The sequence below is a fragment of the Dermochelys coriacea genome, chromosome 11 (assembly GCF_009764565.3).
Source record: "Dermochelys coriacea isolate rDerCor1 chromosome 11, rDerCor1.pri.v4, whole genome shotgun sequence".
In the NCBI taxonomy this organism is placed as follows: domain Eukaryota; kingdom Metazoa; phylum Chordata; order Testudines; family Dermochelyidae; genus Dermochelys; species Dermochelys coriacea.
The window spans coordinates 37,040,894-37,065,409 of NC_050078.2; the positions used below are offsets into that span (position 1 = coordinate 37,040,894).

Consider the following 24,516-nt stretch of genomic DNA (forward strand, 5'->3'; position numbering starts at 1 on the left):
TATTCATTGTAAACATATAGTCTACACTGACACTGGTGTAAATCAGAAGTAATTCTACTCAAGTCAGTGGGTCAGATCCTCAGCTACTGTAAATTGTCATAGTTCCATGGAAATTAATAAAGCAAGAGCAATTTACATTGACTAAGGATCTGGCCCGGTGTGATTTTGCTAACGTCAAAGTGAGAGGAGACTCAGCCCACATATTTTTGTAATATTGTTGGAGCCTCTGTTGTCTTGGAGTAAGAGTGGGCCTTCTATAACTTAAACCAAGCCTGCTGCAAAGCCTGTTATTTTCCTAGCTGTTTGGAAAGGTGGGTGGGTTAACAGAGAAGGGTGAGAGAGAAAATTACTGGTTTCAGAGTAGCAGCCGGGTCAGTCTGTATCCGCAAAAAGAAAAGGAGGACTTGGGGCACCTTAGAGACTAACACATTTAGTCGAGCATAAGCTTTCGGATGCATCCGATGAAGTGAGCTGTAGCTCACGAAAGCTTATGCTCAAATAAATGTGCTCGTCTCTAAGGTGCCCCAAGTCCTCCTTTTCTTTTCGAGAACATACCTGTGGACGTTAGCTTTGCTGGCGGCGCACACAGCATACGCCCAGCTGAACGCAGTGTGTATTTTTACATTGTAGGTTTAATCCCTTTTGGAGAGCAACAAACCCAAGGGAAAGCGCTTTAAATTCAATCAAAGGCAGCAAAGAGCCCAACGAACCTGTTTGGCCATAGGCTGAATTCCAGAGGGGGGCGAACTACGGCCGGCCCGCAGCACCCTGCCCTCTGGCCCCCGAGCTCGTGCCGGGGAGCGGCGCCAGGGCAGGCTTGCGAAGGACCCAGCGCGGCTAGCCCCGGCCCCTCCCTCGCAGTCGCAGTCCCCCCAGCGCCTGGCCGGCGGCTCGGGCGGGGAGGCCCAGCTACGGCGCGCCTCAGCGGGAGTTCCGGGAGGTTGCGGGGGGGGTCAAGGGCGGAGCAAGCCAGGGACCCCCCCCCCCCGCCTGCAGTATGCTTGGTCCCTGCTCCCAGCAGCCGAGCGCAGCAGGGGAGAGGCCTGAGCCTCCACCCCACAGGTAGCGTGAGGCGGGGAAAGCAGGGAGGGTTGGCTAGGGCCGGGGGGGGGGATTGGATAGGGGGCGGGCGTCCCGGGGGCATGGTCAGGGGTGTTGGGAGGGGATGCAGGAGTCCGAGGGGGGGGCAGTCGGAGGGGGGCGGGAGTTCCGGGGGGCTGGAATGGGGGCGGGGGCCAGGCCACGCCTCTCTGTCTGGGGAGGCATAGCCCCCCCCCCCCCCGGCCCCCCTTATCCGGCCCGCCGTTCAATTGCTGTACCGGATGTGGCCAAAAAGTTTGCCCACCTTTGCTCTGTTTAAGTGAATCCCTAGACTTAGCAACAGTAGCCTGTTATGGAAAAGAAAAGTAAAGTAGCTAATGAATGGTACACCATGACCTTTCATTGTGTGTTTACACATTTGTGTTATGATACACGTAAGCATAAAAATCTATGCCCAGGAGGGAGCACTGGTATAAGAATTGACACGAGGCGCACAGCCACGTATTTTCAAAAGATGGTGTAGTTATTTTAAAAATTGCCTACAGAAAAAGCTAGGCAAAAAGGATTTCCAAAAATATTTGACCCGACGTAACAAGTATTGCGAGGCCAGGAGTAAACTTAATACATCCTAGTGACACTTTGCCCATAGTCAAATTGTACTAGGTATATTTATTTCTTGCACTATATATATAAAAGAATATATGCATTCTAGAGAGGAGTATAGCATTTCTATACTTTATTATCTCATTAAGTAATTCAACGCTCTCTTTAGAAACCGATATTTCCTGGTTTCTGGGACACTAAGCATGCAGTCAGCCTGAGGAACGCTGGTTCATTTTTGTTCATTGATTTGTTTAGTATGATGTGGATAACGGCAGAGCAGCATTAGAGGAAGAAGTCCTTTCCTGCTGTAGGCTATATTGCAAGTCATCATGCAACAGGATTTGTAAGTCTCTCTTGGGTTTGGAAATTGGTGAACCTTTCTAACTGTGCACTCAGGTTTTAGGATTAATTGCATGGCTTCCTGTGCTGGAAGAGATTATCACGTTGCCACAGAAGAGATGTGGTTGTTATGCAGAACAAGGGGATTAAAAGGGCTACAGATGTGGTTCTCAATAGTCCACAATCCTATATTACAACACTGAAGTTTCACCCCTCCCTTCGTTTTAGCACCTCCCTCCCACCTGGCCAAAAGGAGAGGGTAGTCCTGGCCCTACTGGTGACTGCCTCACCAGCCATGGTGAGAACCTGCAGGCACACATAATTGCATAATCGCTTTCTAAACGGGAGTGTGACCAGGCAGAAGAACCATAGTACACTTAAAGAAAAGGAGTACTTGTGGCACCTTAGAGACTAACAAATTTATTAGCGCATAAGCTTTCGTGAGCTACAGCTCACTTCATCGGATGCATTTGCTGTAGCTCACGAAAGCTTATGCTCTAATAAATTTGTTGGTGCCACAAGTACTCCTTTTCTTTTTGCGAATACAGACTAACACGGCTGCTACTCTGAAAATAGTACACTTAGTCATTTCTCCTAGTGCTGGCAATTACAATTAATGTTTTAAATAAAATATAATTGACTGTATTGAAACTAAGATTTAGCTGTACTGTAGATCTCTGTTTCACTAACCTGATAAAGTAATAGAAATGATTTAATATCATAATGGTCTAAGGCTTTAATATTATAAACTGGCTGAGTACCAAGGTAATTTGTGAGGACAAAGTCAGGGCTGAGGACCGTTAGTAGCAACTCTATCAATAGTAAAGGACAAATGCTTAGGCCAGTGACAGAATGGACTGTCAGCAAAAATATGTTATGCCTCTGCTGAGCAGTAATAGGTCAGCATTATAACCTGGTGAAGGTGACTCTGCTGCTGCTGCTTTTCTTTCTCCTTGCACAGGAGGGATGATTTGGGGCAAGGGGTGTGTCACAAGCAGGATGTCTACAGTGCCCTGGGAGGGAGGGAGGTGATGGATGGATGTGAGAGATGGGTTTCAGAAGGAGGCTTTATGTGCCTAACACAAACGATTAGCCACCACGGCCATTTACAAACTCCCCAACTCTGGTGGTACTGAAACCCCCTTAGTGGCTGTTTTCATTGTTAAAGTCTTGAGGGGCCTAAAATGCAATAGGCAGCTCCTCAGCTACCCACAGTGCCCTGCAGCTTGGTGCCTAATTCATGTCTAAGCTCCAGTAGCATCCCCCTGTCCATCATACAATTATGCATCCTTCCTCCAACCCCTGCCTACTGGAAGGGAGGTGAATGTGAATCTCGCATCACTCATGAGCGTGCCCTGACCACACTTGTAGGCTGGAGCAGGGTGTTCAAACTCTTGTGTTGAAACTTTCCTACTGTGTATATATAATTAGCTGTGTGTTGGAGAAGCAAAGGACACTGAAAACCTGATGCCCACTGGTTATTGCACTTACATATGCTGTGGAAGAACCAGGGTCCTGCAGGCCAGCTAAGCCATGTCACTCAGAAAGTGTTAGGTAACTAGCTCTACTTCCGTTTCATGGAGGCCTGTCTTCTCGTGAAGTCATTCTTTTTTTTTTTCCCCCTTCAAGAAAAATGGAGTTAGCTAAGTCCCATGGCTCACCGCTTTTAGTACCATCCTTTATTTAAGTTATGGAAGACATTGTGCGAGTGCTCCAGCCATCTGAAGTGGTGTAAGACCTTGACCATGGGTGGCCCTGGTCCCAAGAGAATGCCCTAACCACATGGCTATAGGATAGCTCTGATGCAGGAGCAGCTGCGGGGTAGGGCCTCTATTCCACCTGGTAAAGCTGTCACACCATGTATAAGTAATTAAATACGTCTGGAACCAGCTACAAAGTACTGAACCTGCTGTACCTCAGTTGCTGCAGGGGAGTGGGAGGTTCACCTAAAACAAGGACTGGCAAACTTTTTGGCCTGAGCAGGGCTAGCCTTACCCTGAGGCGAACTGAGGCAGCTGCCTCAGGTGCCAGACTGTGGGCGGGGGGCGGCACCAGTAGGACCCAGAGTGTAGAAAATTGTGTCTGCTGCTGGTGCATATGTGTCCTCTCTGCTCTAGCTGCACCGAGATGGTGGAGTACTGTGCTGGAGGAAAGAGGGCACAAGAGACATAGGCAGGCAGGAGAAAAGGTGAGAGGGAATAACAGAAAGCAGCAGGAGCTACAGGGAGAGAGAAGAGGAGGAGGAGCCTCTTATGTACCTTTCTAGCACCCCCAGCAGCCTGGACTGATTATCACCAGCTTCTCAGGGAGCTTCCTGTTTCCTGCTGCTTCCCTGAACCCACTTGCAGAGAACAGGTAGTCAACTGAAGTAGTAGGAGCGAGTTAGGCCCTTAAGATGCTGATATCTTTCCTCACCCAGGCCCTGCTACCCGCTTGCTTATTTGTCCCCTTCAATTGTGTGTTGAGACCCACTGTAGCTGGCAAAGAACAGCAGTCATGAATGAAAGAAAACGCCCCTCTAGGGCAGCATTCAGAAAAAAGCAAGCAAGCAAAGGAAGCTTTTCTATCTCAGCAGGAAGGGGCTCTCCTGAGATACATAGACACAAATGTTCACGGTGAGCCTTCTGGCCCCAGTGAGGATGCGAGTGGTGAGGAGATGCCTGATCTTCCAGTTAGGCAGAGTGCAGGTGACCCAGCAGCTACTGCAGGAATATATCTTCATCTCAAATGGATGCAACCATGCACATTTCTGAAGTATAGATCAGAGGCACTAGAAACAACTGCTGCTGAGTTTAGTTCCTTAAGCCTAGATGATACAGGACTGTGGACCCACTTGAACAGTAGCCTGAGGGATTTCCTTGTACTGCATGGGCCACAGCTAATGAATAACTTCATGTTCCACAAAGACACTGAAAATAAAAGTTTCCATCCAACACATTACTGGCGTGAAATCCCCAATGGTGACAAAGTGGAGAAGCCATGGCTTATGTACTCAAAAACCCAGAATGCTCCATATTGTTTTTGTTGCAAACTCTTCCAGTCTAATGTTCCAGCCACATTGGGTTCTACAGGAACAAAGGGCTGGAAAAATCTGGCATGCCACGAGAAGGTAGCAAATCACCAGAGACCATTCCACAGGTGGAAAGAGCTTGAGATGAGACTAAGGTTAAAGGCCACCATAGAGGATCAGCATCAAGAGAAGATTGCATCAGATTCTCTTTACTGGCAAAATGTTCTGAAAAGGCTCATTGCCATTGTGAGAATGCTTGCTACCCAAAACCTAGCACTGCGTGGCACTTCAGATCAACTGTATGTGCCAAACAATGGAAACTTCCTTAAAATTGTGGAGCTGATGGCTGAGTTTGATGCGGTACTCCAGGAGCATCTAAGACGAGTCACCACCCAAGAAATGTACACACCACTACCTTGGAAAAACCATTCAAAATGAGATCATATAGTTACTGGCAACAAAAGTCAAACAGAAGATTGTGGCAGATCTGAAGTCAGCAAGATATTACTCTGTAATTCTAGGCTGCACACCTGACATCAGCCATATGGAACAAATGACTTTAATGGTGCGTTTTGTAATAACAGAACCTAGTGAAAATGTCCCTGCAAAGGTGACTGTCAGAGAACATTTTCTAGAATTTATTGACACTGATGATACTACAGGATCTGGTATGACAAATGTGCTTCTTAAAAAGCTGGAAGATATGGGAATTGCGATAGCTGACATGAGAGGTCAGGGCTACGATAACGGTGCTAACATGAGAGGAAAGAACAGAAGAGTGCAGACATGGATCTGAGAGTTAAACCCTTGAGTTTTTTTTTTTTGTCCCATGCAGTTTTCATTCATTGAACGTGGTGGTCAGTGATGCAGCATCAGCTTCTAGTGAGTGACTTACATTTTAATGTAATTCAAAGCATCAATTATTTTTCTCCACATCAACTCATTGATGGCAAATTTTGACACAACATCTTGGAACATCCTCTCTTTATGTCTCCCACAGCCATGAACCTATCATTACCCTATTTTCCTCCCAGCCTGCCTCCCACCATTGCCTGAAACACCTCGAAACCCTCACCTTCTGATGGTGAACTACTTACTATCCCCAATTCTCAGCAGTTCTCCCATGAATGCCAGACTGCTACATTAACCCATTGTGCTTCTACTCCAAACCACCTAGCACATTCCCCAATAGGTTATAGCTAAAAGGCAAATGCTTACTACTGCTGCCTGAGTTGTTCAAGTGCCTGCTGCTTTCTGGTTGTGCTGAGGCATGGATTCAAATGTCAAACAGGCCATCACTTTAAGCCCAGGCTTGCAACTCCATTATATGGCAATAATTGTTCACTCTTTTAGGATAATTCTTTCAAAAGGCCACAATTCACTCATCCAAGATGTTACATAAAATAGTGCTTTTTGGGTGGGGTAATAGTGTTTTCTTCGCCTCAAGTTTCCCTTTCTGCTATTTTGATCATACTAACACAGATGAGCTATTTTGAGAAACCCACCAAGCGAGAAATAGTGAATTTATTTTAGCACAATACATAAGAGCATAAGAATGGCCATACTGGGTCAGACCAAAGGTCCATCTAGCCCAGTATCCTGTCTTCTGCCAGTGCCCCAGAGGGAATGAACACAACAGGCAATCATCAAGTGATCCAGCCCCTGTAATGCCAATTCCCAGCTTCTGGCAAACAGAGGTGAGGGACACCCTCCCTGCCCAGGCCTGCTAATAGTCATCGATGGACCTAGCCTTCAGGCATTTATCTAGTTCTTTTTTGAATGTGGCAACAACATCCTTAGGCAGGGAGTTCCATAGGGTGACTGCGTGTTGTGTGTAAACAACATTAAAATGACTACTAATTGTACCCTAGTTAAATATTTGTGATTTTGAGGAAATTGTGAAAGTGCTATAATAAACTGTACATGCAGTAGGTCAATAACTACTTGAAAGAGAAACTGGACTATAGAAACCAACAGGAAAAACAGAATGTAACTATATCACGTGAGCCAGCTTCTGGCTGAACAGAGGTAAGAGCAGGTGGGGATGTAAGTACCACGTTATTTTGTGGTAGAAAAATAAAAATGTCAAACTGAACTGCAGTCATACTATGATTTTGGCCTGAAAATCTGTGATTGTGGTTTCAGATTCAGGACAATGCAACTGGGGCAGAAGAGTAATGTTTGGCTTGAATGTTGAGTAAGAACAGGAGGTGAAAGCCATACGAGAAATGGTAAGTGCTAGAAGAAAAAGATACTGAACTAATAAGAGGAGGAAACAGTGGTGTTATTTAAATGTCTGACATGTTAAAAATTAATTTCATACTTTTTAAGCCAACAGCTACACTAAGGTTTTAATATTAACCATTTTATAAAACAAAAAAGGTCATGCTTCCCGCCCCCGCCCGGGCACCCTGTTCAATGGTGGTTTGTGTTTTTGTTTTTAATACAATGTAGCATTCACTGAAGGGCCAGAAATAATATTTTTATCCACAAAATAGGCACAGTACTTGCAAAAGCAGTGCAAGCCCTCCTCCACCGCTGTATCTTAATCCTGACATACAGGAACGATTTATAGTATCGGGGGTAGCCATGTTAGTCTGGATCTGTAAAAGTGGCAAAGAGTCCTGTGGCATCTTATAGACTCACAGACGTATTGGAGCATAAGCTTTCGTGGGTGAATACCCACTTTGTCGGATGCATGTAGTGGAAATTTCCAGAGGCAGGTATAAATATGCAAGCAAGAATCAGGCTAGGGATAACCAGGTTAGATCAAGCTGGGAGGATGAGGCCCTCTTCCAGCAGTTGAGGTGTGAATACCAAGGGAGGAGAAACTGCTTTTGTAGTTGGCTAGCCATTCACATCTTTGTTTAATCCTCAGCTGATGCTGTCAAATTTGCAAATGAACTGAAGCTCAGCAGTTTCTCTGAAGTCTGGTCCTGAAGTTTCTTTGCTGCAGGATGGCTACATTTAAATGTGCAATTGTGTGTCCAGGGAGATTGAAATGTTCTCCTATACGGTTTTGTATATTGCCAATCCTAATATCCGATTTGCGTCCATTTATCTTTTATGTAGGGACTGTCCAGTTTGGCCAATGTACAAAGCAGAGGGGCATTGCTGGCACATGATGGCATATATTACATTGGCACCGCGTACCGGCTCGGCTTACTTTCACCTCTGGAAAGATGCAGTACAAGTAGTTGCAAGGGGAAATTTGGAGGCAAATGCTGATTTAAAGGTGTTTAATACCACTTTATGTAATCAATTACCCAAGGGAGAACATTGGAAAAAAATGCTGTACTTCTAAAATACTCACATATGGAAGAATATAAATAAAACAGCAACTGTGCATCCAGAGTATCATCAAACTATATTTGCAAATTTATTTTCTATTAAAAGGCAATATTTCATTATAAAATTCTGTAATGCAGTTGGACCGCATGTAGGGCATGTAGGAAAGATATCAGGAGGGCCAAATCGCACCTGGAGCTGCAGCTAGCAAGAGATGTCAAGAGTAACAAGAAGGGTTTCTTCAGGTATGTTGGCAACAAGAAGAAAGCCAAGGAAAGTGTGGGCCCCTTACTGAATGAGGGAGGCAAGCTAGTGACAGAGGATGTGGAAAAAGCTAATGTACTCAATGCTTTTTTTGCCTCTGTTTTCACTAACAAGGTCAGCTCCCAGACTACTGTGCTGGGCAACACAAAATGGGGAAGAGATGGCCAGCCCTCTGTAGAGATAGAGGTGGTTAGGGACTATTTAGAAAAGCTGGACGTGCACAAGTCCATGGGGCCGGACGAATTGCATCCGAGAGTGCTGAGGGAATTGGCGGCTGTGATTGCAGAGCCCTTGGCCATTATCTTTGAAAACTCGTGGCGAACGGGGGAAGTCCCGGATGACTGGAAAAAGGCTAATGTAGTGCCCATCTTTAAAAAAGGGAAGAAGGAGGATCCTGGGAACTACAGGCCGGTCAGCCTCACCTCAGTCCCTGGAAAAATCATGGAGCAGGTCCTCAAAGAATCAATCCTGAAGCACTTAGAGGAGAGGAAAGTGATCAGGAACAGTCAGCATGGATTCACCAAGGGAAGGTCATGCCTGACTAATCTAATCGCCTTTTATGATGAGATTACTGGTTCTGTGGATGAAGGGAAAGCAGTGGATGTATTGTTTCTTGACTTTAGCAAAGCTTTTGACACGGTCTCCCACAGCATTCTTGTCAGCAAGTTAAGGAAGTATGGGCTGGATGAATGCACTATAAGGTGGGTAGAAAGCTGGCTAGATTGTCGGGCTCAACGGGTAGTGATCACTGGCTCCATGTCTAGTTGGCAGCCGGTGTCAAGTGGAGTGCCCCAGGGGTCGGTCCTGGGGCCCGTTTTGTTCAATATCTTCATAAATGATCTGGAGGATGGTGTGGATTGCACTCTCAGCAAATTTGCAGATGATACTAAACTGGGAGGAGTGGTAGATACGCTGGAGGGGAGGGATAGGATACAGAAGGACCTAGACAAATTGGAGGATTGGGCCAAAAGAAATCTAATGAGGTTCAATAAGGATAAATGCAGGGTCCTGCACTTAGGATGGAAGAATCCAATGCACCGCTACAGACTAGGGACCGAATGGCTCGGCAGCAGTTCTGCGGAAAAGGACCTAGGGGTGACAGTGGACGAGAAGCTGGATATGAGTCAGCAGTGTGCCCTTGTTGCCAAGAAGGCCAATGGCATTTTGGGTTGTATAAGTAGGGGCATAGCGAGCAGATCGAGGGACGTGATCGTTCCCCTCTATTCGACACTGGTGAGGCCTCATCTGGAGTACTGTGTCCAGTTTTGGGCCCCACACTACAGGAAGGATGTGGATAAATTGGAAAGAGTACAACGAAGGGCAACGAAAATGATTAGGGGTCTAGAGCACATGACTTATGAGGAGAGGCTGAGGGAGCTGGGATTGTTTAGTCTGCAGAAGAGAAGAATGAGGGGGGATTTGATAGCTGCTTTCAACTACCTGAAAGGGGATTTCAAAGAGGATGGCTCTAGACTGTTCTCAATGGTAGCAGATGACAGAACGAGGAGTAATGGTCTCAAGTTGCAATGGGGGAGGTTTAGATTGGATATTAGGAAAAACTTTTTCACTAAGAGGGTGGTGAAACACTGGAATGCGTTACCTAGGGAGGTGGTAGAATCTCCTTCCTTAGAGGTTTTTAAGGTCAGGCTTGACAAAGCCCTAGCTGGGATGATTTAACTGGGACTTGGTCCTGCTTTGAGCAGGGGGTTGGACTAGATGACCTTCTGGGGTCCCTTCCAACCCTGATATTCTATGATTCTATGATTCTATGACTCTCCTTCTGAATGATTAAAAACAGAAATCAGACACTCAAGGGAAAAACATAAAAGGAATTGCATATACGCATTAGAAACCCATACAGTAGACACTACATGAATCACTAAGACAGGCAGACAAAACAGTAACATTTATTGACAGAATAAAAGAACAGTAATTAACAGAGTGCTAGCAACAAATAATAGGTTTATGTTCTGCAATTTATGAAAACTATGACAAATACAAAAAAAATCTGCAGTTTAGGAAATCTGACAAAAACAGTAACATGTATTGGATTCAAATTAAAAAAGCATACAAGATTAATACCAGGACAATACGTATTTTCAATTTAAAAAAAATGTATGAATTACATAAGTCAATAAAAATTCTGAAGGATTTTTTTTCTTGCATTCAGCAAAGATTGATCTGCTAGAAATTGAGTGGGTTAAGATTTCCCATTGGCTTCATCTCAGGGGTCCAAATATTGTTTTAAGTTTGTAAAATTGGAGAGAGAAGTGCTAAGAATGTTTTTAAATTTTTCCTTTCTCATTTACTTTTCTTTAAGTGAAACTGTCTGAGAAAAGTCAAACAACTGAGTGCTAAAACAATATTACCACTTATAAAGGCACAATAGTTTCCAGACACTGTACGAAGATCCATCTCCTAACCTTCATTGACCAGTTTTTCTGCAGTCATTACAAAATGAGAATATATAAAATCCTACACTTTATCCCAAAATAGAGGAGATTACAATATCTGTAAAATCAGTGGTTAACATATATAAAAAGCTAAGCTTATTGTGGAAATTACATTTCCAACATATTGTAAACATTTTTCCTACCTGTGGAAACCTCAAAATATTCTTTGGTATTTTCTACACAGATGCTTAAAGGATCTTTGCAACTGTGCAATTTTGTACTTTTTTAAATAAGAAAATTGCTCTTGGAATATTTTACATTAGCTAACTTTGCATCATTTTAAAAAATGAAGTGTGCATATATGGTCACAGTTTTAAAGTGGATATATCCTTTTCACAAGGCAGATGTATCCTTTTAACGAAGTGGATGTATCTTTTTAACCAAATATTTCCTAGTTATAAGTAGCTGTACTTAATTGTTTTGACCAAAAATCCATTTTTGGAATAGATCTGATGGATTACATGATACCAAACTTGGATGTTCTCCGTTTGCTGTAAGGCACATATTTAATGCTGCATTATATAACAGTTGATCCTAGAGAGGAGAAGGGAGGGAAACAAAACAAAACAGCACACAGAGTAAGTTTAAATATTTGTTTGTAATTTTTTTTTAATTTACTGCTAGTTTTTTAGGGTGGGGCCCAACAGGTTGACTCAGAGACTGAATCCCTATTTAGTCAAACAGGTAAAGCAGCATGCAATGGCACAACAAACTGCCCCACATTGTCCCACAGATTTATATCAAGCTGTCAGGGAGGGGCCACTTCTAGGGACGAAAGAAAAGTCCATTCTCTATGCGTAATTGATCCTTGGCATTTCTGCCAAGAGTGTTCAACATGGGTGCTAGTGCACCAATTGTTTAAGTTTTTTGTGATGTGGACATTTCTCCACTGGAACGGGACCGAGGCAGTCATTTTACATTTGCCACAGCATAGCCAACAGTATGGGCTGTATTTCAATCTGCAACCTAAAGGTGAAAATGTCTATACACTTTTTTCCCCCAGAGCTGAGCTATCCATTCTTGTCTGTTGCTATAAAGTCATGTTAACCCTGTAGCAACTCATAATTGATAAAAAAAAATCTTCTCTTTCAGTTAAAATAGATACATCTTCATTTACTGCATAAATTGCTTGGAAGTACCTTTCGAAGTTCCCACTTCTCTTCTCCAGGGGTGAATGTTTTTTTACCTCTGTAGTTACAGACCTGAAGCTGCACTGGTCCTTGAGAAGCATACAGACAAAGCTCCTTCTGAATGTTATGTCGAATCTCAGAGTGTTCAGAGTATTCAAAGTACTATATAAATAAAAATTAAATACATTTTAACATATATTAGGTGGGAACAAGCAACCACAGCAACTAAATTAATTCCTTGAAATTGCATGACAAAAACAAGTCAAGTTTAAAAAATTGTATCATTCTAGAGAGACATGGTAGGTGAGGCAATATATTTTATTGGACCAACTTTTGTTGGTGAGAGAGACAAGCTTTCGAGCTACACAGAGTTTGTCTTTAGATCTGGAAAACGAACTCAATAGTTGTCTCTCTCACCACCAGAAGTTGGTTCAATAAAAGATATTACCTCATCCACCTTCTCTCTTTAATATCCAGGGACCAACATTCCTACATCACTCTTGCATACAACGTTGTATCATTCTGTTATCTAACAGTTTAAATATAGAATCCAGGTTCAAATATTTATCATGCACGTTATGCAAATATTCACATAAGTTAAATATTCATATACATTCGCTTACATGGAAACTTACTAAGTATTACAGCTAGTATTTTTAATTATTACACAAAAAATATGTTACAACCTTAATTCAGCCCCCTGAATTATGATAAAATCTTTTATTATATGATCACATTACTATTTTTCCATAGGACCCTGCCTCATAAAAGGGGCCAAATTAAGATTGCATGCACTACTTTAATTTTAGCATTAAAGCATAAATTTAGCACTTTTGATTACTTGACTTTTAATGTATTTTTTCTATGTAATTTACTATCATTTTTTTAAAAACGCAACTGAAAAAAAAACAAATTCCATCATGTGGAAATGTATTGATTCCCACTTGGTTCATTAGCAGGGTTATAACCTTTATGTCCACAGCACAGATCTCAGCCACTTGACTTCATAGAGCAGGGGTAGGCAAACTTTTTGGCCTGAGGGCCACATCGGGGTGCCTCTCCAAACAGCCTGGCCCCTGCCCCCCATCTGCCCCCCTCAGAACTCCCAACCCATCCAACCCCCTCGCTCCTTGTCCCCTGACTGCCCCCTCCAGGAACCCCCCCCAGGGACCCCACCCCCTATCCAACTGCCCCCTGCCCTGTCCCCTGACTGCCCCCCGGGATCCTCTGCCCCTTATTCAACCCCTCCGCTCCCCGCCCCCTTACCATGCCGCTCAGAACAGCAGGACTGGCAGCTGCGCCGCCTGGCCAGAGCCAGCCCCACCGCCGTGCTGCCCGGCAGGAGCTCGCAGCCCCGCTGCCCACAACGCTGGTGGCACAGTGAGCTGAGGATGTGGGGGAGGGGGAACAGCAAAGGCATGGCCAGGGGCTAGCCTCCCCAGCCGGGAGCTCAAGGGCCAGGCAGGATGGTCCCGAAGTCTGGATGTGGCCCGCAGGCCATAGTTTGCCCACCTCTGTCATAGAGGAACTGATAACAATAGTACATTGTTGTCCTCTATGGAGGCTAGTCACTAGAAGGATATGTAGGCACACATTTTGCCAGTGTGTTTCACAACCATTTGCTGACCAGAGGAATGCTGAGATTCAGGAATCCCGGGTTATTATGGGAGTGCACTCTAGTTATTCCAGAAAATTCTGCCTATGTCCCCACCTAAAACCTAGCCCTTCCAGCCAGCGCTTGTTACAATTCCAGCCTCATCTATTCTCATCTCCCTCATTATACCAGTCTGTTCATCAGCGCCAAGTCATGATCTCCCTCATCCCTTCAACTTCAGGTCTCCCACACCCACATCTCCCCAAGGCTCTTCACCCCAGTCTTCCCCACCCCAACCTACACTGCTAAGTTTGGTTCTTCAATCCTATGCACTCCAGTCAATCAGCTTCCTCTTCACTATCTGGACCCTAGCAGGGGGAGCACTGAGAATACAGAGAAAACAATCTCCTTGCTCTCTGAACCCAACATCACTAAGGCCCCTGATCTCCAGGAGGAACAACTGCAGAGAAAGTCCTCTTTGGCCCCTGCTGACTTGGGATGCAGCATGCTCAGTATACATGGAATATTCACAGAATTTAGCTCACAAACTAACGTATCTCTACTGAGCATATGCTTAACAGAGATTTTAGACAGTCAAAAGTCAGCCAAATTTTGACAGGTTTTTACAGGGATGGTAAAGGCACATCCCCAATATCAGTATGACCACCTTTCCAGGTTTTAAGTCCCTACTCCAAAACAGAGTTGCTAAATATGGAGTTTAGTATTTTTCCCTAATCTCTTTCTGAGATATAGCTGTACCATTTTTGCTGAAATAAAAAAAAAAAAAAATCACCCTGAGGCAGACACCCAGCATGGAAAACTTCAACCCAAACCAATAAAGTTTGGCAAAATTTATAAGCAACAGAAAATGCATTGTTATAACAGCAAGTGCTGAGCATCTTTAACTACACACATCACTACCAGCACCATCTATAATGAATACAGATCTTAAAAGAATTTTAAGAAGATTCAGAATATTATGATTGAGCGGAAAAAAAAATGTGAAATTTTGCTTCACTTCACCAAGACAAATTGTTAAAGTAGATATGGCAGACTCGGCCTTTGTGTGGCAGATCTTTTAATACCATGCTTTTGTACCAAGGTTGTGTAAATCGCTAAAGAGGTGAATATAGAATCAAAATCCCTCAAGTAACATAGTGAATGGGATCCAAAGGAAAATGCTGTGTAACATAGCAAGTCAGCTAGCACAGACCTACAACTGCCCTTTTCTCATTTAAATTAATAGGGAAAATTTCCATTTACTTTAATGGTGCAGGATCAGACTCCCTAGGTTGTGCAGCTGTTAAATACTGTTACAACTGAATACATCATAGATAACATCCATTGATTTTATTGAGAAAGAGACTTATAAAAAAAGATTTGATAAAAGAAACAGGTATCAAATCAGCAGTGAGATAACTTTTCAGTTACAACTATTTTTATTAAACATGTATTGATGTTTACAGTGGTTTTAGTAACATTTACTACTAATGACTGTGTGAGGCAGCATTTAAGAAAGCAGCATAGACAGTTCTTTTTTGTTTTGTTTTTTAACACTACAGTAGTGGCTAGAGGACTCAGTATCAGAGATGCACTGTGCTGTTTGCTGTACAAACACACATTAAAAGGCAATCCGTGCCCCAAGAGCTATGTGTCAAGGAGAGCTCCTGTTGGGAAATTCAGCCATTTAAAAATGCTAGATTGGCACAGGGCAGACCACTCTGACCTCCCACTATGAGGCTGTAAGCATGACAGGGCAGGTAGCTCAGGTCTGGCTGTTCGATCACCATTGACAGTTTCCCATCGGCTTCCTCCTTGACAGCGTGAGTCCTGGTGACAGAGAAAGAAGCAGTAGGAGGAAGAATAAGAGAAAAGAAGAGTCAAGATAACATTTACAAAGGAAAAGTGGGAGAAAAGAAATGTTTCTGTAGCAGAGACATCAAATGAGGAAGAACTGCAAGTTGTGTGACAGAGCCAGTGAACTGGTATCATGTGGCTGAGATATCTATTCTGTGCGGTTTCAGAAATTTTTTCCTCCAACTGCCCCTGTAAATTCCACTAAGGGAACGCTTACTGAGTAGCTCAGTAACCTCAGAAATGGAGATTTAATTCTTCCTGAGAATACAGTTATACTAGAAATTTGCACCAACAATTCTCTAAATTCAAAAGAAATGGTCCTCTGTAATACAGTTTGCAATTATTGCAGTGTCAGCTTCTGCTATTATAGGTGAAGCTATACCCAAAGCTATTTCTTTTAAAAATACCCAAAGTTATTTCTTTTAACTAATTTCGAACCACTTCTACGGTAAAAATACCATTGTAAGTGTATGCAATTTCTCACTTGCACGAATGCGCCTGGGTGTTTGTCTGTCTAAAGTTACATGTGCAGTTTTTGTGCAAGCAATTTTGAAGAACTGAACCATAACAGCGGAAGATCACAGAAACTTCCTTGCAATTTTTACATTTACTATCCTCTCATGCACGAAAAATATAGGTAACAAAAACCATTAGCTTATCTTCATACTAAAATATGTATGCCGATACTACTAGAAGGAATATTAAGCTTTGCATAGGGATATGTTATAGCTGTGTGGACTAGTTGCGAAAGAAATTAAGTACAACAACATTTTACCTGGTTTCCCCCAAGTCCATGACAAGTATACATAATTAATGGTTTGCCACCATGGTTATTTTCACCAACATCCAGACATAGACGTCTACCTACATTTTTTAACTGAAGAAAACAGGTTATTTTTGCATATAACTAAGTTATTTAAAACTTGCCAACAATTAAAAAGAGTAAACAGCTATTTTACTTAAAGTTCTATCTTTAAATGTACAACCCTGTCCACGCTAGAAGTTAAATCTTTGCTAGACAAAACCTCATTATTGTATTCTGATAGTACCAACAATAGGTTAGGCATTGTGCACACACTCAAGCAGACATATTCTATATTCTGAACAGCTGGCAATACAAGAAGGCAAGCAACCTATTAAGGTTGTAGGAGATAGCTAAAACAAAATAGTTTACAATAAACATTCACTACTCCCAAATGCACCTGACCTTAACCAATATTAGTAGGCTAATATCTTATAGGACTGTAACACATGAGAAGTAACATTGTGGCCTTATAGATAAGTGCTGAGAAGGAATCCACATTCAAGAGATAGTGTGGAAGGAGCCAAAGACAGTTGTGGAAAAAGCTAAAACAGGATTCTAGCACAGTTTCCCTCATCAGTTTGAGCAGGGATTTCTCTCTGAAAACCACATTACAGACCATCTAAAGTTGCATTTATACTGAATTTCTGGAAAAATCTCTCACCATTTAACTAACACTGCTGCTGCAGCCACTTCAGAGCTACAAAATGGAGGAGTACTAATGTTACTACCATCTGAACAGGACTGTCAGACTTCAGTCAAGTAAAAGGGCACCTGTGGAGCTACATCAGTGCTAGTGATGAGGGAGATTTTCATAAAAAATACCAGTACACACAAGGTTAAAGAATCAGTTTAAAGAATGTTCTTCTAGCAAAATTTGGAGAAAAGAATTCCCACACTAGTCAGGGAAATTCTAGAACCATGCTAACAATAACTGAATTAAACTTGCTAGTACTGTTTTTTATTCTACTTTAGGGTTGAAATGAGGCAAACTTTAGTGGTAGGATTATATAGTGAAACAGAAATTAACCAAAATTGGAAATACACTCACAAATCCAGATAATGGAGGATTCAGGTCTGGTACATATGCCTCAGGATAAACATTATTTAGATACCAAGTAAAATTTTTACATTGTAGCCGCTGCCTCAAATCAAGTCTTTTTGAGATGTCTCCATATGTTCTCTGTTGGGAAAAAACACCCCAAAACAATAATAAATCAGATTTATATAACTAATGAAGATGCCCTGGGGAGTCGCACTAAACAAGTGCTTGAATTTAACATTTAAATCTAAAACTATAAATATCTTTAAAAAAAAATACTGGGTTGAAACAGGACACAGCAATACATTTAATAATTTAATACATAAAATTTTGACTTATAGAGACAAAGTATAGAATCATAGAATCATAGAATCATAGAATATCAGGGTTGGAAGGGACCCCAGAAGGTCATCTAGTCCAACCCCCTGCTCAAAGCAGGACCAAGTCCCAGTTAAATCATCCCAGCTAGGGCTTTGTCAAGCCTGACCTTAAAAACCTCTAAGGAAGGAGATTCTACCACCTCCCTAGGTAACGCATTCCAGTGTTTCACCACCCTCTTAGTGAAAAAGTTTTTCCTAATATCCAATCTAAACCTCCCCCATTGCAACTTGAGACCATTACTCCTCGTTCTGTCATCTGCTACCATTGAGAACAGTCTAGAGCCATCCTCTTTGAAACCCCCTTTCAGGTAGTTGAAAGCAGCTATCAAATCCCCCCTCATTCTTCTCTTCTGCAGACTAAACAATCCCAGCTCCCTCAGCCTCTCCTCATAAGTCATGTGCTCTAGACCCCTAATCATTTTCGTTGCCCTTCGTTGTACTCTTTCCAATTTATCCACATCCTTCCTGTAGTGTGGGGCCCAAAACTGGACACAGTACTCCAGATGAGGCCTCACCAGTGTCGAATAGAGGGGAACGATCACGTCCCTCGATCTGCTCGCTATGCCCCTACTTATACAACCTAAAATGCCATTGGCCTTCTTGGCAACAAGGGCACACTGCTGACTCATATCCAGCTTCTCGTCCACTGTCACCCCTAGGTCCTTTTCCGCAGAACTGCTGCCGAGCCATTCGGTCCCTAGTCTGTAGCGGTGCATTGGATTCTTCCATCCTAAGTGCAGGACCCTGCATTTATCCTTATTGAACCTCATTAGATTTCTTTTGGCCCAATCCTCCAATTTGTCTAGGTCCTTCTGTATCCTATCCCTCCCCTCCAGCGTATCTACCACTCCTCCCAGTTTAGTATCATCTGCAAATTTGCTGAGAGTGCAATCCACACCATCCTCCAGATCATTTATGAAGATATTGAACAAAACGGGCCCCAGGACCGACCCCTGGGGCACTCCACTTGACACCGGCTGCCAACTAGACATGGAGCCATTGATCACTACCCGTTGAGCCCGACAATCTAGCCAGCTTTCTACCCACCTTATAGTGCATTCATCCAGCCCATACTTCCTTAACTTGCTGACAAGAATGCTGTGGGAGACCGTGTCAAAAGCTTTGCTAAAGTCAAGAAACAATACATCCACTGCTTTCCCTTCATCCACAGAACCAGTAATCTCATCATAAAAGGCGATTAGATTAGTCAGGCATGACCTTCCCTTGGTGAATCCATGCTGACTGTTCCTGATCACTTTCCTCTCCTCTAAGTGCTTCAGGATTGATTCTTTGAGGACCTGCTCCATGATTTTTCCAGGGACTGAGGTGAGGCTGACCGGCCTGTAGTTCCCAGGATCCTCCTTCTTCCCTTTTTTAAAGATGGGCACTACATTAGCCTTTTTCCAGTCATCCGGGACTTCCCCCGTTCGCCACGAGTTTTCAAAGATAATGGCCAAGGGCTCTGCAATCACAGCCGCCAATTCCTTCAGCACTCTCGGATGCAATTCGTCCGGCCCCATGGACTTGTGCACGTCCAGCTTTTCTAAATAGTCCCTAACCACCTCTATCTCTACAGAGGGCTGGCCATCTCTTCCCCATTTTGTGTTGCCCAGCACAGCAGTCTGGGAGCTGACCTTGTTAGTGAAAACAGAGGCAAAAAAAGCATTGAGTACATTAGCTTTTTCCACATCCTCTGTCACTAGCTTGCCTCCCTCATTCAGTAAGGGGCCCACACTTTCCTTGGCTTTCTTCTTGTTGCCAACATACCTGAAGAAACCCTTCTTGTTACTCTTGACATCTCTTGCTAGCTGCAGCTCCAGGTGCGATTTGGCCCTCCTGATATCTTTCCTACATGCCCGAGCAATATTTTTATACTCTTCCCTGGTCATATGTCCAAGCTTCCACTTCTTGTAAGCTTCTTTTTTATGTTTAAGATCCGCTAGGATTTCACCATTAAGCCAAGCTGGTCGCCTGCCATATTTACTATTCTTTCGACTCATCGGGATGGTTTGTCCCTGTAACCTCAACAGGGATTCCTTGAAATACAGCCAGCTCTCCTGGACTCCCTTCCCTTTCATGTTAGTCCCCCAGGGGATCCTGGCCATCTGTTCCCTGAGGGAGTCAAAGTCTGCTTTCCTGAAGTCCAGGGTCCGTATCCTGCTGCTTACCTTTCTTCCCTGCGTCAGGATCCTGAACTCAACCAACTCATGGTCACTGCCTCCCAGATTCCCATCCACTTTTGCTTCCCCCACTAATTCTACCCGGTTTGTGAGCAGCAGGTCAAGAAAAGCGCTCCCCCTAGTTGGCTCCCCTAGCACTTGCACCAGGAAATTGTCCCCTACGCTTTCCAAAAACTTCCTGGATTGTCTATGCACCGCTGTATTGCTCTCCCAGCAGATATCAGGAAAATTAAAGTCACCCATGAGAATCAGGGCATGCGATCTAGTAGCTTCCGTGAGTTGCCGGAAGAAAGCCTCATCCACCTCATCCCCCTGGTCCGGTGGTCTATAGCAGACTCCCACCATGACATCACTCTTGTTGCACACACTTCTAAACTTAATCCAGAGACACTCAGGTTTTTCCACAGTTTCGTACCGGAGCTCTGAGCAGTCATACTGCTCCCTTACATACAGTGCTACTCCCCCACCTTTTCTGCCCTGCCTGTCCTTCCTGAACAGTTTATAACCATCCATGACTGTACTCCAGTCATGTGAGTTATCCCACCAAGTCTCTGTTATTCCAATCACGTCATAATTCCTTGACATCACCAGGACCTCCAGTTCTCCCTGCTTGTTTCCAAGGCTTTGTGCATTTATATATAAGCACTTGAGATAACCTGTTGATCGCCCCTCATTCCCAGTATGAGGCAGGAGCCCTCCCCTCACAGACCTTCCTGCCTGTGCTTCCTCCCGGTATCCCGCTTTCCCACTTACCTCAGGGCTTTGGTCTCCTTCCCCCGGTGAACCTAGTTTAAAGCCCTCCTCACTAGGTTAGCCAGCCTGCTGGCAAAGATGTTCTTCCCTCTCTTCGTAAGATGGAGCCCGTCTCTGCCCAGCACTCCTCCTTCATGGAACACCATCCCATGGTCAAAGAATCCAAAGCCTTCTCTCCGACACCACCTGCGTAGCCATTCGTTGACCTCCACGATTCGACGGTCCCTACCCAGGCCTTTTCCTTCCACGGGGAGGATGGACGAGAACACCACTTGCGCCTCCACTCAATCAAGAAGTACCATTGACTTCTTGCACACACTTCCAATTGCTACAGGCAGAGCAAACCCATGCTTCTTCTGAAGCAGTGCTGTAAGGGTCCTCAGTGGCAACAGGGAGCAGGGAAACATCGGCTTATTAAGGCAGACAAGTTGCTATTTAAGCAATATATAAGGCCCTTTGTTTTCAATTTTTACCGATTTTTACTGAAAATTTCCCAAGTTGAACAAAAAACTAGTTGGATTTTATTTTTTTTAATCAATTTTCACCTAAAATTTGGACCACGTAAGTTATGAAAATACCGATTATGTTAACCTAATGTAATGTGTTAGATTTTCTTAACAATAAATTAGTCTAAGTGTAAATGTGAGACTGTCAAAGTAGGACAACGTAGTGGAAGATACACACACATATGCAGTGAAGTTTAATGCTGTGTGTATGTACCGTTCATGAAATAAAACACAGCATTAAACTGTTTCTGTTCTGATCTCGGATACAAAACTAATGAAGGAATATATTCTGTTCATTGCTAAGCAGGGCTTAGGGCTGCTGTCAAACTGCGAAGGCATATCTAGTGGACCCCACATGGGTTTAGTCTTGACTTGGATTATAAAGTGGAGAGCATGCTTATAAAATCTGCAAATGACACCAAACTGGAAGGAATAGACAGGAATAGAGTTCAAAATTACCGTGACAAATTGGAGAATTGGTCTGAATTCAACAAAGATAAGTGCAAAATACTTCAATTAGGAAAGAAAAATCAAATGCATGACTACAACATGGGGAATAACTGGCTAGGTCAGGGGTGGGCAACTTTTTGGCCCAAGGCCACATCGGGGTTACGAAACGGTATGGAGGACCAGGTAGGGAAGGCTGTGCCTCCCCAAACAGCATGGCCCCCACCCCCATCCACCCCTCCCACTTCCCGCCCCCTGACTGTCCCCCTCAGAACCCCCCACCCATCCAACCCCCCTGCTCCTTGTCCCCTGACCACCTCCTCCCAGGACCCCCCACCCCTAACCACCCCCCAGGACACCACCCCCTATCTAAGCTACCCTGACCGCCCCGACCTCTATCCATACCCCTGCCACTGAAAGGCCCCCCGGGCCTCCTGACCCATCCAACCGCCCCCTCCTGGGACCCCCGTCCCTAACTGCCCCGCAGGACCCCACACCCTATCCAGCCCCCCCGCTTCCTGTCCCTCCACCAGAGGATCTCCTGGGACTCCACCCCCTATCCAAAGCTCCCTGCTCCCTGTCTCCTGACCGCCCCCCTTCCCAAACCTCTGCCTCATCCAAACCCCTGTCCCCGGACTGCCCCCAGGACCTCCTGCCCCCCCCCCCACCCCCTTACCAGGCCGCTTAGAGCGGCAGGACAGGCTTATTGGAAAGCCTGGGAGGTGGGCAGGCACAAGCTGCGCTGCTGGCATGACTGCAGGGGAGGGGGGATAGTGAGGGAGGGGCCGGGGGGCAACGCTCCCCCGCCAGGAGCTATGGGGCCAGGCAAGACGGTCTCGCGGGCCAGGTGTGGCCCGTAGTTTGCCCACCCCTGGGCTAGGTGGTAGTACTACTGAAAAGGGATTATAGTGGATCACAAATTGAATAAGAGTCAACAATGCGATGAGGTTGCAAAAAAGGTTAATATTCTGTGTTGAATAACAAGAGCGTTAAATGTAAGACAAGGGAGGTAATTGTCCCACTCTACTCAGCACTGGTGAGGCTTCGACTGGAGTACTGTGTCCAATCCTGGGTGACACACATTAGGAAAGATGTGAACAAAATGAAGCAAGTCCAAAGGAGAGCAAAACAAAACAAAACAAAAAAAACCTTTAGAAAAACCTAACTTATGAGCAAAGGTTAAAAAAAAACAACAACGACAACTAGGCATATGGTTAGTCTTGAGGGGAGACATCCTAACAGTCTTCAAATGTGTTAAGGGCTGTTACAAAGAGGATGGCGATCAATTTTTCTCCATGTCCACTAACTTAGGACAAGAAATAACGGGCTTAATCTTCAGCAAAGAAGGTTTAGGTTAGATATTAAGAAAAACTTTCTAACTATAAGGGTAGTTAAGCTCTGGAATAGGCTTCCAAGGAAGATTGTGGAATCCCCATCATTAGAGGTTTTTAAGAACAAGTTGGACAAACACCTGTAACGCATGGTCTAGGTTTACTTGGTCCTGCCTCAGTCCAGGGAGCTGGACATGATGACTAAGTTTCCGTTTTAGTCACAGGAATTTATAGTAAAAGTCACAAACAGGTCATAGGCAGTAAACAAAAATTCACATGACTTTTACTAAAAATACCAGCGAATAAAACCTGGTGGGGTACTGCTTGGGGGGGAGTGGGCGGCAGTGCATGGCCTGGGACCCCCACTGGTGGAGGGGTTTGGCGGGGCCAGCACGCTCCCTACCTGGCTCTGTAACTTCTCCCCCTCTCACAGCAGCAGCAACAGAGTTTGGGAGGGGCAGAGTGTTGGGTCACAGGAGGGGGTGAGGCGGGCTCTGGGTGGCACTTACCTGGGGGTCTCCCTGGAAGTGGCAACATCCCCCTGGCTCAGCTGCTAGGAGGAGGCATGGCCAGGCAGCTCTGCAGCATGCTGCCGCCCCTGCAGCAATGGGAGCAACGGTTCCTGGCCAATGGGAGCTGCGAAGCCAGCACCTTGGGTGGATGTCACCACTTCTGGTGCGCCAACCCCCTTCCCTCTCCCACACCAAACTCTGCTGCTTGGGAGGGGCACAGTGGCCGGTGAGCCTGGTGCAGGGGCTGCCACTGCAGAAGTCACTGCAGGAATCCGTTACTAACTCGCAGCCTTAGTGATGACTTCGAGGTCCCTTCCAGCTCCACATTTCTATGATTCTGCACCATGAAGAAGGTCAAGAAAGAATCAGAAACTGTATAAGAAATGAGAGAAGACTCTATACCGGGGGGGCCCAAATAGGTTTTTGTTGTGTAAGGGATAAGAGACAGACCAACTGGCTGCAGGGGAAAAGAAGATGTGGTATGATAAGTAAAGTCCAAACCAATATTGAATGGCAACAAAATTGTTGCTGTAACACCCCTCCCCCACTTCATCTCTCTCTCCCCAACACACCGCCCCCCTCCCCGCACATATGTCCTAAGTATTTGTATTTACTATGGAGTGGTAATCACCTGTTTAGTAAATGTAATTAATGTATCGGCAACTAGTAAAATTAACAAGCCACTCCTGATACTAGCTGTAACCAAGTGCAAGGAATAGTTTCCAGCTATAAATCACATTTCTTTGGATCAAACAACAAAGGAGGAACACAAAGCCCAAATGAACCTTAGAACAACAGAATAAAAGTCAATTAGTACAATGAATAATCAGCTTCTTTACAATATGCAGTTAGCTAAGAAGGTTGCATTTTAAATAGAAACCCATGTATTAAAATAAAGGGATATTGGAGCAAATTCATTCAATAATCAGTGGGGCTACATCAGGAATGAATTTGGCCCAAAGTTACTAACCATGGTTTAGTTTA

At 44.3% G+C, this 24,516-nt stretch overlaps 1 protein-coding gene and 1 long non-coding RNA gene across 4 annotated transcripts in view; one reads left to right on the top strand and one right to left on the bottom strand.

Moving 5' to 3' along the window:
- The first annotated feature begins 848 nt into the window (after nt 1-848).
- Nucleotides 849-8,406, top strand: LOC119863208. The gene is made up of 3 exons (XR_005295524.2): nt 849-1,062; nt 7,139-7,224; nt 8,066-8,406. It is a non-coding gene; the product is annotated as an uncharacterized LOC119863208 (long non-coding RNA).
- A 2,030-nt stretch (nt 8,407-10,436) lies between these two features.
- The window catches only part of GALNT3 (polypeptide N-acetylgalactosaminyltransferase 3), a 53,022-nt gene continuing 38,942 nt past the window's right edge, over nt 10,437-24,516 (bottom strand). For 2 of the 3 annotated variants that reach the window (XM_038421124.2, XM_038421123.1), the window contains exons 8-11: nt 17,433-17,564; nt 16,355-16,456; nt 12,138-12,290; nt 10,437-11,532 (exon numbers count right to left, since the gene is read on the bottom strand). In XM_038421124.2, coding sequence (XP_038277052.1) covers nt 11,410-11,532; nt 12,138-12,290; nt 16,355-16,456; nt 17,433-17,564 — 510 coding nt within the window. In that variant the 3' untranslated portion in view covers nt 10,437-11,409. Of the gene's footprint in view, nt 11,533-12,137; nt 12,291-13,545; nt 15,553-16,354; nt 16,457-17,432; nt 17,565-24,516 lie in introns of those variants that run through there. The other variant, XM_043505235.1, reaches the window with a different exon arrangement.